This window comes from Anser anser (assembly GCF_964211835.1).
Source record: "Anser anser genome assembly, chromosome: 13".
Lineage (NCBI taxonomy): Eukaryota > Metazoa > Chordata > Aves > Anseriformes > Anatidae > Anser > Anser anser.
In genome coordinates this window covers 4,784,962-4,802,861 of record NC_139734.1, presented here as the reverse complement: position 1 = coordinate 4,802,861, position 17,900 = coordinate 4,784,962, and the positions used below count along the sequence as shown (strand labels likewise).

Here is a 17,900-nt window from a genome sequence, read left to right as displayed (position 1 = left end):
CAAAGCACTTTAAAATGTAGAATATGATATGGAGTTAGCAGGACTTGCAGGGTGTTTATAGCAGGGTGTTACTTGCATTGAATGAAGAAGATAATGCACTGCACATATTGCACTGCTTGATACGGGATTTCTTTCTGGGGCAAAAGAAGCTCAGAAGAAAAAGTCAGTTTTCTATGTGTCTCTGTTGTACAGTTTACAGTAATAGTTGCATTTGTGCTTGTTCTGTCTTAGGGCTGTGCTGTTAAGTTGCAGACAGATCATGGATTTAATGTTGATGTTTTTCCTCAGGGGTTTGGAGGTGTTGGAGAAAAAGGAGAAAAAGGTGTGCCTGGCTTGCCAGGTGGCAGGGTAGGTAACCTTATAAAGTCCTTACATTTCTGTTCTCGAGCTAGTCTCATGAAGTGGACTTTTCACCAAGCATTCCCAAGGCATGTAGAAGTCCCAGTCATAGGACTGGGACCCATAGTAGTCAGCATCATACAACAACAGATCCAACAGATAGTTCTTCTCTCATTAAAGTCTCAGACTAAAGGTGAGATTAAAGATGAATACAAGCATGGCAGTCCAAGAAAATCATACAGAAATATTTAATTGAGGTCTTGACACTGCCAGGCCTGTGTTTTTCCAATTTTTTGAAAGCTTTTTTTTTGAAAGCCAGCCATAAATTCTTCAAATCACTGTGATTTTGCAGACACGTGGTGCTCATACACAACAGAAAGACCAAGACATTCTGTTCTGCATGTGAAGAACAAATCATCAAGATAGAAAGCATTTGTCTGTATTAAGTTTCATGGCTTTGTAATTACAAACTACCTACCTACCTTTCTACTAAGTTGAGACACTGTGACTTACTTAACTTGAACTACTGATTAGCAAGACAATGACTAAAGAAGATAAGAGGTCCTTTATCAATCATTCTGCTGAATTCTTTCAGTGATGATTGTTAGTATATGGAAGACATGGAATATTAGTGGTACCTTCTCCTTTTGAAAGTTTACCTTTTCATTCTTTGGTACTGAGATCTTGGAGCCTGATATAATAAGACCAGACTGACATGGAGCCTTTGAAAGTTACGTAATGTGTTTTGCTGTTTTAGGGTCTTCTGGGACTGGATGGATCTGATGGGATTCCAGGGAGAAAGGTGAAATGTTTTTATTTTTTACTGTACTTACAATTGCAGAAGCCATCTACCTGCTTACGATCTTCTGATCTCTTTATTGGCTCCAAGCTCTCCTCTGATGCATGAATGCATCTGCCCTATAAAACTAGTGAGCACTAACTGGAAAGTCCATCTCTAGATCTCTTCAACTGTTTCTGTAGTTATCCCTATGTGTTCAAGGGACCACCTCCACAGACTGGAAATTACATTTCCTTATGGAACAACCAAACTCTCTCACTTTTGTCTTTTTTGCAGATACCTTTTTGTAGTGTACCAAGTAGAAATGGCCAGGTGATCAAGGGGCTGAAAGCATGCTAAAGCACTTCTAATTTCAGATGCACCAGTGGAAATTGCTCAAGAAAGCAACATGAGCTGCTGTCAAAGACAGCTGTCCACAACTGCAGGAGTTTAAAATTAAGGTTCCCTGCTCCAGAGCTCTTGGAATATTCCATTTTTTCTGCAGTTGCAGTACTCAGTACTCAAGGCTCAGTTTGATACACTACCTAATAGAGAAAAATAGATCACTTCAGTGTAGGTTTCCAGTCATGCATCCAGAAGGGGAGCTTTGGTGTCTGAGAGAATGCTACCAGAAAATGGGTAGCAGAAAGCTGGATCTCCCAGTGGCATTGAAAAAATTTTAGGACCAATGGGTTGACGGAGTTGGAACAAAGTGAAGAGAAAGTGTGGGGTGCAAGGAAAATAGCATTTGAGACTCTTCAAGCATTTCTGGAGTTCTGTGAGAGCTCCAAAGTGTCTCCTCATTGAGACACCACCATGCCTGTTCACAAGTTCTCAGAATTTTTCCAGCACAAGGAGGCCTAAAGGCTCAGGTATTTTGTGAGTGCTGAGAAATTGATGCCGTCAGTTTTCTCTTTATTACTTCTGCAGATGCTTGAAGTGTTTGTAATACTATGAATTGGGTTTGTGGTTCAAGTCCAAGCACTGCAGGTGTCTCAGTTAGCCACTGGCTTATTGTCTCACTGTGTAAAAATGTTCTCCTGTGTGACTGTACAGGGTCATCCAGGTATTCCAGGCTATCCAGGACTGGATGGAGTTGAAGGCACAAAGGTAAATTCTCACATGAAAACACTGAAGCACTGCTTTTGTAAAGATACTTGCATGAATAAATGTCTTTGCCCCAGTCAGACCCCCCTCTTTACCTTTGTATGACTGTGAATATTCAGTATTTTTCACTTCCTCGTTTACTTTATCGATGAGAATAAAATTGAACGGTTGCTGAACTGTGAACACTCAGATATTTTAATACCTTTACAACATTTATTCACGTAATTTCATGACTTACAGTTGTATATATAGTGTCTCCTGTCTCCTTCATCCTTACACAAATGCCACATGTACTGGGCAATTGAGGCAAGATTAGATGGAAGTAAGTGAATGCTTAAGATAGCTGCCAAGGCTTTCAGACATCTGGAAACTGAGTGGAAAATGGTGGGATAGTAGTTTGCTGTGAAAACAACTTATTTGCCACCAAAATTGCTATATGGTTGGCAGGCATGAGAAATGCAAGTGCTGAAGGGTTTTTTTGTGAAGAACATGCAGAAGAATAGTAGAAGTTTATGTACAGAGCAGTAATACTGGAAGAAGCATCAAAGTGTTGCACTGCCTTGGCACACTGAATTGTGTTTATTATATATTACGTATGATGGTGATTTGGACAACAGTCAGATTTTGTACTTCCTGTTTTAAATAGGATTTAATACTGTGTTAGAGTGAGAAGGCGGAGCGATACTACTGTTTGTCACAACTTGCTTGTTCTCTTTATGTGATTTTATGGAGGAATCAATTTTCCTGTTATTTAAATTCAGGGTTCCAAGGCAACAGGTATCTGCAGTGATACTTTTAAAAATGTTTATATTTGTAGCAGCTATGAATTCATATTCATACCACAAGTTGAAAAAAAGTGGTCTACGTGGTAATACATGCAAATTACATGGTAATTACATGCAAACATGGTTACTGGTCTTCAGTACACATGGTGTGTACATGTCTGTGCTTTCTGTTGAGGTAACAGGATGCCTTCAGAGGATAGCTGGATACTAGCAAGCACTTTGTCTTAAGCAGCCATCAGTTCCATCAGACAGGAAGAGCAGATAAATGAGGACTGCAGATAGTTGTGAACAGCAGAATATCAAAGTGAACAAGTGAATTTTTCATCAAGGAAAAGAGTGATGTTTAGTCAGTGAATGACCAGACCCTGCTACCACAATACAGTCTGTGTCATGACAAGCAGTCTTCCCCTCTACCATCCATCTCTAATAATGGTGTGAATCTGTTTTCTTCTACAGGGTGAATTAGGTGACATGGGTCCCCCAGGCCCTCCTATCGTTGTTGACAGGGAAGGTGTAGTCATTTCAGGTACACATTTCCATTTTGCTTTGGAACTAGTTTAAAGCACTTTCTCTGATCCCAACTTTCATTATTACTGTATTTTACCACTTTTCCACATTGCAAATTGGAAATATCTCTTTGTTATTCCCCCTTTCAGTTCTGTTTTGGTGGCATACAGATACATTTGGTCCCAGGTATATAATACCAGAGATTACAATAAACCTTTCATTCCCAGGTTGCAGAATGATATGTTTAAAGGCAGAATGAAATGTTCAGCTCCTAGGAGGCTGACTGTGTGTGAGCATGGGGAAATGTAGGCTACCTGTGTGTCTTATTTCTGTTTACCATGGAAAAATGGTTTCTTATGTTGCATGGAAATGGGTACTCTGAATGTCATTCTGTATTATTTGACATTCAGTGTGCTAAGAATACTGTTGGGAAAAGGAGCTTGGTTAATGCCACAGCTGTATGAGTCCTGGGCAGGAACAGTCTCTGAAGCTATAAAAATGAGAAGACAAGCTGAGTGATGTCTCTTATTCTGCTTTCACATGCAGTCAAGTTTTAAACAACCTCTTCCAGAGCTCAGGAGGAAGTTTTAACCATTAACTTGGACTAACCAGTTTTGACCATTAACTTGGACTAACAGCCTTACTGCTAATGGCTTTGCAGCCTTTACTGGCAATATCAGTGGCCACTGAGTTAGAAGACTGAACAGAGCCTTTCAGCAGAAATTCTCACAAGTTTTTCTTCTTTGTCTTTCTGTGTTTGTCTAATAGGTGCCCCAGGTGACCCTGGAAACCCAGGAATACCTGGTCCTCCAGGAGATGAAGGGGGCAGTGGTTTACCAGGCCTTCCGGGAGCTCCAGGGTTTCCAGGCCTGGAGAGAGGTAAAGCGTCTGCTAATTGCCCTTAGCAGGCTGTTTTCTGTGTGTTTGTTGCTGAGAAGAGACTCTGAGTAGCAGCCTGAAGATGTTGAAGGTGTTGGATCTAGCCTCTCCCTGCTCCTTCAGCTGGCTGATTTGCAAGCTGCCCTGTGAGAAGTATGAGTCAGGGATGGCACTGGAAAACCTTGTATGTTGTCTTGGATGGAGGAGAATTACAGTGATTACAGTCCATTTCAAGGCTTCAGGTGTAAATATTTGGTGCACGGAAGGTCGTTTGAATTCTATTTCAAATGAGTTGATTGGCAAAACCTTTGCTATAAACGGAATATTTTAAACAATTGCAAGTGTTGTTGAAAATGAGGGTTTTTTTTAATGACTTCTCGTATTTGCAATAGAGAGCTATCAGATTGGCTACATAAAACCACTGTAGCTGGTACCCATTTGTCCCATCAAAAATCTCATGTGAAAGTTTTTGTTTCACCTGAATACATCTGTGAAGTCCTGACCAGCAACGATCCAGAGCTAGGAACTACTAAGGCACATATAAATATCTCACTCAAACGCAATATGAAAATAAACAAATTGCAGTCTTCCATAGTTCATGATCTAACCTATTAGTGGGACTTGAATACAGCCCTCTAAAGTTTTTTGGATGTCCAAAGGAGTGTGTAAATGGGAGCCAGTTGGTAGCTACAATTAATAAGTTTTCCTTTGTATGATATTATAAATTGTCCTTTGCTAACATGGTTACAGTTCAGGACACAGTAGTAATTTTCATAACATTAAAAATACCAGAATATGTTTGCTGCTGGATAGCTGCTCATTGTGTCAATGTTGTCTAGATGGAATGGGCACTGGAGGGTCTCCAGGGATTCCAGGTGTGAAGGGTGAAATGGGAGAACCAGGAAGAGCAACGATTGGATTACCAGGCAGTCCTGGTAGAGATGGTTTACCGGGTCTGCCAGGAGCACCAGGGTTGCCTGGCTCATCACGTATGTACATTTTTAACATCTGTTTTTATATTGCATTCATAGTGAAACAAGACAAATAATCATTTATGTGTTTGTTTATTTGCCAGTGAACTTTATTCATCTGTAAATTTTAAAGGCTTGGTCGACATCCCATTGTAATTGTAACTCACAACCTTAAACATATTTATCAGCAGGATAAAAAAAATGTAACTGAAAAAAAAAAGTTACAATTTTAGAAGTGGGAACCTGATAGACTGAAGCACAAGGTTTTATCGACACAATTTATGAAACAGAGGACTTTGAAGTTCTAGGCTAGTCTCCTAAGCATGGCAGATCAAGCCTGATATTTCATAGGTTTGCATTGACTGGTGCTGCATCTCCCAAACTAAGTACCAGTTCTGTCTACTCAGTTTGGATTATTTTGTCTATTAACAGGCAGTCATCTGAGAAGGTAGTCCATAGTAAGGATGTAGCATGAAAATGTAGCTACTTGATTTCTCCCAGTGAATGTAGTGTTGTCATATAGCAAATGTAATAACTAACCCCAAGGCTAACACCCTCAGATGTCTGCTGTTAAAATGTACAGTTTTTTCTTCAACTTTCTATATTTGCACTGTTTTAGTAGGATGAAACTTAGCCAGCTCAGTTGACTCCTAGGAATCATGTTTCAGCTGGGGAAAAGAAAGGAGGTTAGAGATATAGCATGCAGGATGATGGGAGAAAAGCCAAATAATGTTTGCCCTGGTACTGGCTTAGATAAAGAAGAGACCTTGACCTTATGAGTACCTGAAGTAAATGCCTGATCTTGTGAGGAGGTATTTCGGGCACCAGGAATCAGACAGGATGCCTGAAGAGACAGTTTATGAACCTAAAGAAATGTGATTTCATATTTACATGCTCATTTGTATATATGTCCTGATTGGGTTAATTATGTACTGTTTTGTTTTCCTCAGAAGATAAATAGTAAATGAAAAAGGGATGATTGTATGCAAACCTTATGTTTTAATATTCTGCCATAAACTGAGTTCAAGCAGCCTGTTTTATTCTTGAGAGTGAAACTTTCAAAACCAGGACACACTCCAGCGATGGAGCCAATGAACATACTCTGATGAAACTATTTTCCATAGAGAAGAAATAACTGCCATCTTACCAATAACTATTTGTCAGTCAAATCCTGCTAAGTTTTCTGCAGAGTCAGTAAAACTCTTGTAGCTGTTTTTAGCTGATGGCTGCAGTTTGTTTCCACAGAACATCAGACGTGCTCATTGGCACTCCATTTTGCTGTTGTCACTGAGGGGAAGGGCTTTCAGACACCATCGTTTCAGATGATGTTAGATCACTATTGGATCACCCTCTGCTGTTTCTGCCAGCTCATGTTTCATTGTATTCCTCAGCATATAAAGAGATAGAATAGTCCTGCAGCGTAAAGTGAGGGACAGGGGAATTCCCATAACCATTTTGCCACTTAGTCTCTTTCCTGAACTGCAGGGACTTGATGAGAAGCTCTGCAGAAGGCAGGTAGCCCTGGGAATGACTCTACCATGCCAGCAGTAGCAGAGACGTTGCTCATACGCAATAACTTCTGCACCAACAAAAAGGCAGTAGCCAGTCACCACAATCACCACCACATTGGTTAGTTCCTCCTTCAACTTCTGTCCACATGAGTCCCTGCATGCGAGTGTCAGCTTGTCCCAGAGCTGTGAAGGCACATCTGATCCTCTGCATAATGCTGCAGTGGGGACAGGCCATGAACGAATTCATTTGTGCTTCTCTATTCAACCTGTTTGCAGTTGGGTTGGTTCTTTGGCCAGCTATTAAGTCTTTGAAAAATTGCAATAGTAGAGCAACAGAGGAATAAAACTCTGCTGCATCCACTTTGTAAGATCTTCTGCTCTTCTGTATAGGAAGCTAAAGGCAAACATGTAGCAGAGGATTGTAGCCCATAATATCAGGTTCATCTTTTTGTGTAACTTAGGCAGCTGCAGCTTGATCCAGTGCCATTTCTGTCAATTGCATCCCTGCCATTATAAGTAATTAATGAGCTGGAAATACAGCCTTCTCAGGGCTTTTGCTCGCTTTCCACATGTAGGCCCTTCATTCCTCCCGGACGCAATCTTGGATGGAAGGACTGGGGCCCCCGGGGAGCCTGGACAGAGAGGGCTTCCAGGAGCATTGGGTCCAAAGGGTTACAAAGGTAATTGTCTCTTTTTTGGAAGAACCTTTCAACAATCGAATGATCTCACTTCCATGTGATTAATAACCTAAGGGATGAGGTGGAAATGTCTTTATGACAAATCAGAGAAGCTTGGAGGTGGATAAGAAGAGCAGCAGCCTTTACGTTTTAGAGAGAGTAGTGCCCAGCACTGCCACTAAAATCCTATTTTCTACCTCCTGCTCTTCTCAGGCAAATGAGCAGATAAACACCTCATACCCAATTAGCTAAACAAGTTGTGCTTTAAAGCCATAAGATGTAACAAGACTTAGAAATAAAGCCCTGTGTTCTGCTTTTGTAATTAATATAGGCTGGAAATGACAGAGAAACGTAATCTTATTCACCTCTGTGCTAAAAATTATGAGAATTTGGGGTTTAGTGCATAATGGAACACTAAAGTGGGATGATGTAAACATCACTGTGCGTTGTGGTGGTTTGGATCTGCGCCCAGTTACAATTCCAGAAAAGATAAAGATATCCAGCTGAGGGTCACTGTAACCTCCTGTGAGTGGGAGTACAGATTTGTTTTCTCTGACAGGCAACCGTCCCTTAAGATCCACAAGACTTCTGTCCTAAAATTCTCCTTAAAATCATCTGCTTTGGAGAATCGAAACCTTGGGAAGAGGTCAAGGAAATAAGCATGATGTACCAGATAAAATGCTGAGGTTCATGCTGCACGTGGTAATTTGGTGGTGGGTGTTGAACAGAAATTAACATGGACAAAGCTTCCCCCTGCTTGACACTCTCATGGCCTGAACAGAGTAGGCACAACATCATATCATGTCTGAATGGTTTTGTCCCAATATTGCTTTTGGAGCTCTTGAAACCATAAAAGGGTCTTTATCCGAATGAAACTGACTTTGAGGTGTTGACTGTATTTTCCAGGAGAGGCAGGTGATTGTGCTTGTGATGGAGGAGTTACGAGACCTGGTGTAAAAGGCATCTCAGGTCCACAAGGTCCAACGGGAATCCCTGGCGTGCCTGGGATCAAGGGCGTTAGTGGAGACCCAGGCACTGTGGGTGCACCAGGACTGCGAGGCCCTCTGGTAAGACAAGGAAGAGTTTATATCGGTTGTCATGAATTACAGGAGAAAAAGTGGCCCTGTGCAATTCCTGGTGTGGATCGCATTGAAACCAGAACATATTTTTGGCATAATTTCTTCTACTTGCTTGGACAAAAAATCAACAAACCCTGTGAAAAGAATCTGTGGAAAGAATCGGAAAGTAGAGAAGTTATCATGTAAAAATGGGGGAAGAAATGGTTCTTAAGGTCTGAGAACTGCAATTTAGCAGTCACGGGTAAAAGCAGTAACAATTATTCATCCGAGGGCTTCTTGGGACGCATAGATTAGACCCAGGGTTCTCTCTAAGTGAGGGCCACCCGTGGAAGCAGATATGCTGCTGTATGGAGAGAAGACCTGAAATCGAATGATGAGCTCTGTCCACATCATTGCTCATAGCTATAAAAGTTGTCTGTCTCAGATGCAGTCTAAGCACACTAAATGACTTCAGAGTATCTTCATCAATGTCAGTGAATGCAGCACACCAAGTAATAGGGTGTAATAATAAATACTCAATCCTCCAATACTTGGGCCCTGTTAAATCATGACTGATACAGTGTTCCCAGATGCCATCCAAGACTGCTGGATCACTATAGTGCTATATACCCAGGTTTGGCTTGCCACTGTAAAATTGTAGTGACTTAACTGAAACATTTGGAAATACTCAAACTTTTTTTTTCTTTTTCATAACGTATACAATAGGAAACCCTTTAGAGCTTCTTTCTAGCTCCAGTCATTGTGTCCTGACCTCATATGACATTTTTAAAAAGCAAAGGCTTTTCTCTGCATGTTCGTATGCCTGATTGTTTGTTTGTTTTTTTGATGGTGGTGGCAGTTTTGTTTTTTTAATCTTTTGCTCTGTAGGCTTCAGCTGGCCAGCAAGGTCTTCCAGGCCTTAAGGGAGAAAAAGGAGATTCATCCTATGCAACAGGCAGAGGTGCTCGTGGGGACCGTGGTGCGACGGCGCCCAGAGGACCTTCAGGCATCCCAGGAACTCCTGGTAGGGATGGACTTCCAGGTTTGCCAGGCCCGCCAGGCCCTCCGGTAAGTTCAGATTAATTTAGCAGCAGTGCTTTAGGATTGCAATAAGGAGCAGAGAGATCAGAAAGGCCTGGTTTACTAGCCCTGATTATCTGTGTGGTAAGTCTCCAAATACATTAAAAAGAGCTCATTCCTGAATATAGATTTGTCTTGATCAAGATTAATAATTGGCACTGGCCAATGCCTCTGGCTGCCCAGTCAAACAATAAAGTTCCTGTAGTGGGGGAGGCCCTAATGCCGTTTTACGTTGTGTCCTGATAGATAAGACCCTGTCGGCACAAGTCAAATCTTGGAGTAGAAAAACCACACCAGAATCTTTTTAATTAATTACAATAACACACAAACTAATCTTTCAGAATATGTAATACTTAATGTTTTGGCAAACACAACATAAAAAATATTTTCTAATAGTATCTGAGTATCTGCATCTTGAAATAATGGTGGATGATTTACAGTGGTTTTCATGTACTTCCCCAGGCACATTTGAAACTTGCATAGAGCTGACCAAACTTTTATGCATTTGCTAAAGTAACAGTGATGTACGTTCTTTCCACATCTCTTGGATTTTCAGCTCTAATTGTCTTTGCTGTGCACAGGGGGATGGTGCGCTGGGATTCCCAGGTGAGAAAGGACTGCCAGGATTACCTGGCACCAAGGGCCATCACGGAGAGACTGGTTCTCCTGGTGTTGGATATCCAGGTCCTAGTGGAGTTCGTGGGCCGCCAGGTGACCCAGGGCTGGATGGCCTTCCAGGACAAGCAGGTTTTCCAGGACCCCCAGGTAGGTTTTGCTGGATCTGCTCTCACTTTGAAAAGGTGCAAAGCTGCTACAAGTTAAGTGGCACTAAACCTACTGCTGTTCTTGTACCAGGCAAGAAGATGGCATTAGGTTAAAGATTGCTCTTTAAATTAATTAAAACTGCTCTGTGGGCTCACTAGACCTCTCATAGCAGTCACTGCTTTGTCAAGTTGTCATGCTCAGGAGGACACAGATAATAAGCAGCAAGTATCTGAGCTGAATACTCAAACACTAATTGTTTTGGATGGAGCCTACTCACTGACTGTTGCTGGAGAGCCATTTTACACCAAAGGTAATTAGGAAGACAGTTAAAATGAAGTTTTTAAAAAGCACAGCCCACTTCATTGTCTAGGTAATAATGGTAACTCACTGGTATCTGGGACTTCTGAATTAGTTCTCAGAACTGTTACTGAAATAAAAAGAGCTCTAGATTTTTACAGAGTAGGTATTACATGAGTATTTTACATATGTAGGCTTCTGCTTTTGTAGTTCTGTAAGCATCGATAATACAGTATTAACAGTATATTTGCAGATGATGTGGTTGCATATGTTTCTGAACTGATAAACTGTTGTTCTGAGTTCAAAAATCTTGGTGATAAGACCACTACACCTTGAGGAGCTTGGCAGAGGAATATTAAACCCACAGAGAGGTGAGAGGTAGGCCAGAATAGCAATGGGAAGGCTGCACAGACATGCTGGATGGCACATTACCTGACGTGTGTCATGCTGTGCTGTTGTTGTGGGGTGAGGAGAGAGCTGGCATTAGTGTCCTCCTGGAACAGTCTACATAAGCTTTTTTTCTTAGCCAAGTAACATGTTAAATGCTGAAAGCTTTATTAATTCATAACTATGAATGCTTACATCTTTGGTAAATTGTCTCTTACAAAATCCACTGAATTAAAATTGCATTGTAAGATAAGTAAAAGTAAACTGCTCTGTGCATGATGTGAACTCTAGATATTCTGTGTAGCACATCAGAAGTCAGCTTACTATGAATGCTGCGTCAAAGCTTTGCTAAAAGTGAATGGTCTTTTGTGGAAATTATCTCTAGTCAAAATATAGGAAAGTGTGAAAAAGTCTTTAGCCAGTTCAGTTTGCACCCCCGTGGAAATGTGTAAGAAAGCTTGTGAATACATCATGCCCTCAATACTAGGAAAGCATTAAAAGACCCTTTGATATAGTAAGTTTCATCTAATATTAAAGAAATGTGTGTGGGTGGAAGAAATAATCCTATCTCATAGTACCCAGACTGAAAGGCCCTATCGTGAAAATGAGGAAAGACATTTAAAAAGAGACTGTGAGCTATTGAAGTTACCACGTCAAAGACCACTGAGGAATTTTGCAGTAAATCAGGGTGAAACAGTCTTGCCTTTGGAAAAGTCTAGCTCAGTATTTATAAAATTAGACTGATTTTATCCAGCATAAGATGATTACTCAAAAATGTTGGAGTTGTCCGTATTTGCTTTTATGCCTGACATGATCGTTTTGTAATTAATTTCCTTGATATTGGGATATTATTCTGTAAACTGTGATTCTGTAGGGTATTAATTAGCTGGGAACAGTTTTGCTTATATAACTTTTACACTAAGCCTTGCTTACATGATTTTGCAAAACACATGAGGAAACAGCCCTATTTGCTTTTCAGTTATCCTTACATGAAGTAATCATTGTCCAACCATTCTGCCTGTGGCTAATAACATAAAACATAGAATATGCTATTGTACAGGGCTGGTTTTGGAAAACTCACATAAGACACTCCTTAAGGCCATGTGATGTGAATACAACAGAATTAATTCAACTTCCCTTTCCATGCCAGTTGCTGCCCTGCTGCTTGAAAATGTCATTTTTACTATACTGTGTCTGAGAAGGAAACGTCTCAGAGATGGACCTCAACTTTTTATTTTATAAAGCATTCCACATTAGGCTCACACAGGACTGCAGAAGAGCAAAGCTGGATTTTTTATGTTGTGTTAGTACCATTTTAACTTTTACTTTGTCAAACAAATACTTTCTCAAAACTTACCCAAGTGCAGGCAGCAAAGCATGTATTACATCTCGCAATCGTGGCATTAGGTGCCTGCATCCATTCTAAGCACAAATTAGATCACAGATATTCCGGTTTTGAATCTCTGTCCTTAAAGCTAGTGCTGACTATGAAGAGGAGCTGCTCTCAGATGAAAATAGAGCAGTTTGGCGTTGTGTAAGAGTGGAAGTGTTATTACAGCTCTGTGTAGATATGTTATCATGAGTGTAATCATTTTTAAATGAGCTTTGCTGTCACTGGATGCCTTAAATCAAGGTAACAGCAATGAATTGAGAACTGACCTTTGATCCTCTCATGTCAAAGTAGAAAATGCCCTGAAGTTTCCTTCAACATTTGCATAACATCTCAATATGGGAGCAGATCAGACACCATGAGGTTGTCTTCCCTCTCGCTCCCTGCCACATCCACACTGCAGAGGAGCCTCGCTCGTTTCTTTGAGCTGGAGCTGATGTCTACGAGCAGCCCCTGAGTAGTTAGAAGTCTCCAAAGAGGTCTGTGTGCAAAGTCAGTGTTTCTTTCTTTTAGGTATCACCTTGCCCTGCATTGTCCCTGGAGCGTATGGGCCCCCTGGGATTCCCGGCTTCCCAGGATTGCCAGGTATGGAGACAAGCTGGTCCTCACGCACAGCCTGACTACCAAGAAGCACCTAGTCCTCACTGAAGATAATACCTGCTAATTAACATCCTATGAGTGATAGTTATTCCAGAGAGTTAACTGACAGCATAGTATTCTTTATTCTTCAAAGGGGCTGGGCTTAAATCCCATGGAGGATCATAATGACTGCACCGTTTTTTCCCCTTTCAAGTAGCCTCTGAACCTCATCTTCTGTGTTTACATAGCTGATGTAACAGCCATGGTTTTGTGAAGCTATTTAGCTTAAATTGTGCATCCAGTGAGTGTTTCAAGCACTAGCTTTGCAGAAAAGATCTGATCCTGTTTTCTGGTGCTATACTTTTGTCTTCTGCTATTCATTCATTAATATTTTAATCTTCAGGTCCCAAAGGCAGCAAAGGCTTTCCTGGCATTCCAGGGCAACCTGGATTACATGGGTCAAAAGGACAGCCAGGGTCTCCAGGAATAATTGGCTTGCAAGGGGAACCTGGTAAGAGTTTTTGTTATCTGATTAATGTATACAATATTTTATCAAAAGAGTTGTCTTAAAATGTAGGCCGTGTTTCCACCTGTTACATTCATAACGCTCCATTGTGAGCTCCACTGTGATCCTTCTAAATGCACTCTCTGCAACCAAATGGTTGCAGCTTGGAAGAAAAAAAAAAAAAAGGAAGAAGAAATGTTTGTTATACTTGTTACCTGCCTTTAGTATTATACTGCTGCTGGAATTAAATAGGATGACCAACACAATTCGTTTCTTCAGAGACTATCATCACATGCTTTGTAACTGTTTAGAAACCACAAAGTATTTTAAAACCCGTTTACCTGTTTTAAGCCATGTGTTATTCTGGTAAAAGTCTGTACACCATGCTTGGGTTTGTTTTAGCTGTGGGAATTTCTAATGGTTGTAGTAAATAAAGAGCAACAGGGGGTGGTGAGGGAAGACTCTTTAAGCTAGGTTGATATCAATCATATTTCTCTGTGGATATGGCTGTAGAAATCTCTTATCATTTCAGTGCATTAAATGGGGATGTCAATTTTACAGAGTCACTGATTTTGTGATACAACTGCTGAGCAGCACAAAACATTCACACAGCAGTGCTACTTAGCGTCTGCTTGACAAAGGGAGAGTACTTTCCAGTCCTCCTTGTGCCAGGGCTGTCAGTGTCTTCTGTCCCACAGTGCCAGAAGTTGTCTGATGTAGAGGACAAAGTAAGCTGTGAAAATATCTTTGCAGCTTTTGTGGATGGTGGTGGTAGTGAGATAGTGCCTGTCTGTTGCCTGAAGTAGTCATCTTCCTCCTTTTTTGTCCTTTTTGCCTAATCTGCTGTCTAGTGAAACCAAGCCTGTAAATGTAAGACTTGTAGCTGCAGCTTCAAGTTACTCCTAAAGTATTCTTCTAAGAAAAAGAAAAATTGAAAGGATAGTTCAATTGTTTTTATCATTTTCATCACATTTTCTCACCAATCATAGTTTCTAATTCAGTACCAAAACATTCTGCAGCTTTCCAAACAGCCTTTTTTTTTTAAATGTTGATTTGGTTGGATATGGTATTGGGAGTGGATAGCCTGTACTTCTGCTGTCTGACATTTACTGTATTTCTCTTCAAGGCTTCTCTGGACCTCGAGGAGAGCAAGGGTCCCAAGGACTTCCAGGACTGGATGGGACAGATGGTTTGCCTGGGAAGATGGGTCCTTCAGGCTTAGCTGGAACTAAAGGAGCTCCTGGAGATGTGTTTGGTGCTGAGAGTGGAGCCCAGGGAGAGCGTGGCCGACCTGGACTCCAAGGTGATAAAGGGCTTGCAGGTGATATTGGATTTCCAGGACCAAAAGGTGAGCACTGTTGCTGCTTGTATCTGGGAATATCAAACTGTTTCTTTCAAAAATCTTTCCTCTTTACCATCTCTTCAAGATACTCTGTCAGCAATCTTCTAAGCTGCCTGCAGGTGGGGATTTGGTGGTTTTCTCTTAGAATCTAATGCAATTTACAGACTTTTATTACAACTCACTTTTTCATTGAATTATTATTGAATATTACAACTCATTTTTTCATTTTATTTTATTTGTTCTGTAACCTCCCATCTTTCTGTTCCCAGGGCTGGATGGGAGACCAGGCCTCCTAGGTATTAAAGGCGAACTGGGTAATCCAGGCTATTCCGGTGTCCCTGGATTGCGAGGACCTCCTGGCCCTGGAGGTCCTTTTGGCATTAAGGGAAAACCAGGACCGTTGGGATCGGTTGGCCTGGCAGGAGCTCCAGGTACGTAACGTCTTCAAATGAAGACAAGTAGCTGAGCGTTGCAATGTTGAGGAAGTGTGGGAGAGGCATAACATTTGCTGGGAGTGCGCTCCTACCCCCGCTCAGGGGTAACTGAGTGCAGAATTTGAGTCTTTTGCCTCTGCTGGAATCTTTCTGCCTAGAAATGGTGCCCCAAAGCTGTAAGAAATACAGCAGAAAGATAGGAGAAAGTATCCTGATATTTTTAACAGCTCTGCATCTACAGTCTGGCTGTATCTTCATTTCCCATTTTCATGATGATTAATTTCTAATGTTTGAGGTTGTTTGAGACATGATTTTGATAGATTGGAAAATTGTTGGCTTTGTTAGAAGAAGCACTTATATCTTCTACACTGAGGGCAGAAAAGAAATTTATTTCCATTCGCTTTACAGGGAAAAAATACTCGAGTACAACAGTATCTCTCAAGCTGCACTGTCTAGAGAGTTTCATGATAACAGTAAATGCAAGACTTAAGAATCAAGCAAAGAGGCACCTGGGAATTAGTAGATAATGGTCTGTGATGTAATTCTGTTCTGACATGCACAATGACAGTGCTGGAACATGGTGGCAACGAATGAAAGCACTAACCTCATTCTAGATGAAAATTATAGTGTTGAAGTTTTTTATTTGAATGCTAACATGACTTTCACTTCCCTATTATTTTACTTTTATGGACTGTATGCCATACATGACCGTTTCCTTCAACTATTTTTAAAAACCTTCCATTGTTAGGATGATAAACTCCAAATGACTAAGATATTTCAGCTGTATTCTCTGAATCATTAATTTCTTTTTATCCTTGTTCTTTCTGTTTACATATTTTATCTGTTTTTTCCTTCACCATGTTTCTTTTCCATTTATCATCAACTCTCCATTTCTGATGTCACACTGTTTGGTTATGGGTTCTTCACATAGGCTGTCAAGGTGAGAAAATGCAGTGTAGCATAAAAGCTCATGGACTAACAACCTAGCTTTTAATGCTACAAGAATTGCATTGACTATAGGTGATACCCCTTATTATTGCTAATCAAGCCAGAAGGCAAAGAACCATTGTAGTGAGAATGCTCAGATGGTAAGAAAGCCTGAAACTTATAAGGAAATCCTTAATATGCACAACGTTTAAGTGTGCATTTTCTTTGTCTTTTTAAATGAAGCAGCCATTTTTTCTTCTGCTAAAAATAAAAATAAAAAATACTGGGTTGTAACTTAAAATGTTTGTCCTGGGTACAATGAAGCTCGTATACTGGGTGCAACTGCTGCAAATGACATTTTTCAGAATCACTTGATTTTTTCTTCTCTTCCTTATTTTGGATCTAAGCATTCTGTTTTCAATGGTTTCAGCCTTTATTTAAAGTTGTAAACCATTACAAAGCTTCAGCTAGAAACATTCTGAAACATTTAGAGGCAAAACTGAGTGTATACGATGTTGGTTTTATGACAACACAATCAGAAGCTTGTTCCCTTAGCAAGCAATTGCTTTTGAGAAGTAACACTTTAACTACCAAGGTGGAAAAGAAACTTGTAAAAAAAAAACAAACAAAAAAAACCTCTCCAATTGATCTCTGGTTCACCCAAAGGATGGGGTAGGTAGCAGAAGCTGTCATTAATGATGCTCCCCATCCTGGTTTGGCTGCATTGATGGTAAAGGTAAGACTGATGCTCTACACTTTAGTATCTGTTAAAGGAGACAAAAATGGATACATCATAAGGGGTTTCACTCTTGCCAGTGGTGTAGTGATGTAGGCAGTAACCCTCTTCATAGGTATTTTATTATTAGATGACTAATGCTTTTGCAGTTCTAAACTTTATGCCTTCTAGTAGGCTGCATGTGCCTTAAGGTCCATTTGTCATATTAGAACAATGCTATGTTTAAAGAGTTTGGAAAGCTGTCAACTAAACTGCCCCAGTGTTTGTGTGACATAATCTATTGAGTTCTTTCTTGTATTGATTCAGGACTTCCTGGAGTCAAAGGATTGACTGGGGATGTAGGTCCTCAAGGCCCTGCTGGAATGAAAGGCTTCCCAGGTCTTGATGGTGCTCCAGGATCTCCTGGGGAAAGAGGATTCTTGGGGCCACCTGGGCCGTTTGGTCACGATGGACGTCCAGGTTTCTCTGGGCCAAAAGGTATGTGTTCCATCGGGGGACAGTCTGAGATTGCTGTGCCCAACAAAAAATAACCTTGTTAGCATTGATTTTAAGCCATCCTCATCAGAAGAAAATGATTTCTCAACTAGTGTTGGAATGCATTTGTTTTTCTGCTGAGTTGTGAATTATGTATGATGGATTTAATTATCAAATTATAGTCATGAGGAGGTCCAGCTTAAGGACGTGGGCCCCTAAGTACAAAGAATCATGTAAGAAAGACAAGAAAATTGAAGAAATGAGGAACAGTGAATGAAATCATGAAGTAAGGGAAATATCATAGGAGGGAGCACATGAAGCACAATCCCAATGGGAAGTAAAGCTTTACCATCTGTATGGCCACTAAGCACA

At 40.7% G+C, this 17,900-nt stretch overlaps 1 protein-coding gene across 1 annotated transcript in view; it reads left to right on the top strand.

Moving 5' to 3' along the window:
• The window catches only part of COL4A6 (collagen type IV alpha 6 chain), a 130,967-nt gene that overhangs the window by 98,985 nt on the left and 14,082 nt on the right, over window positions 1–17,900 (top strand). Inside the window, exons 15-29 of the mRNA XM_083797341.1 lie at window positions 289–348; window positions 1,097–1,141; window positions 2,174–2,227; window positions 3,466–3,535; window positions 4,285–4,395; window positions 5,235–5,384; window positions 7,453–7,557; window positions 8,461–8,621; window positions 9,501–9,680; window positions 10,274–10,457; window positions 13,045–13,116; window positions 13,514–13,621; window positions 14,742–14,963; window positions 15,227–15,388; window positions 17,361–17,531. Of these exons, the coding sequence (XP_083653467.1) occupies window positions 289–348; window positions 1,097–1,141; window positions 2,174–2,227; window positions 3,466–3,535; window positions 4,285–4,395; window positions 5,235–5,384; window positions 7,453–7,557; window positions 8,461–8,621; window positions 9,501–9,680; window positions 10,274–10,457; window positions 13,045–13,116; window positions 13,514–13,621; window positions 14,742–14,963; window positions 15,227–15,388; window positions 17,361–17,531 (1,855 nt within the window). The remainder of the gene's footprint in view (window positions 1–288; window positions 349–1,096; window positions 1,142–2,173; window positions 2,228–3,465; window positions 3,536–4,284; window positions 4,396–5,234; window positions 5,385–7,452; window positions 7,558–8,460; window positions 8,622–9,500; window positions 9,681–10,273; window positions 10,458–13,044; window positions 13,117–13,513; window positions 13,622–14,741; window positions 14,964–15,226; window positions 15,389–17,360; window positions 17,532–17,900) is intronic.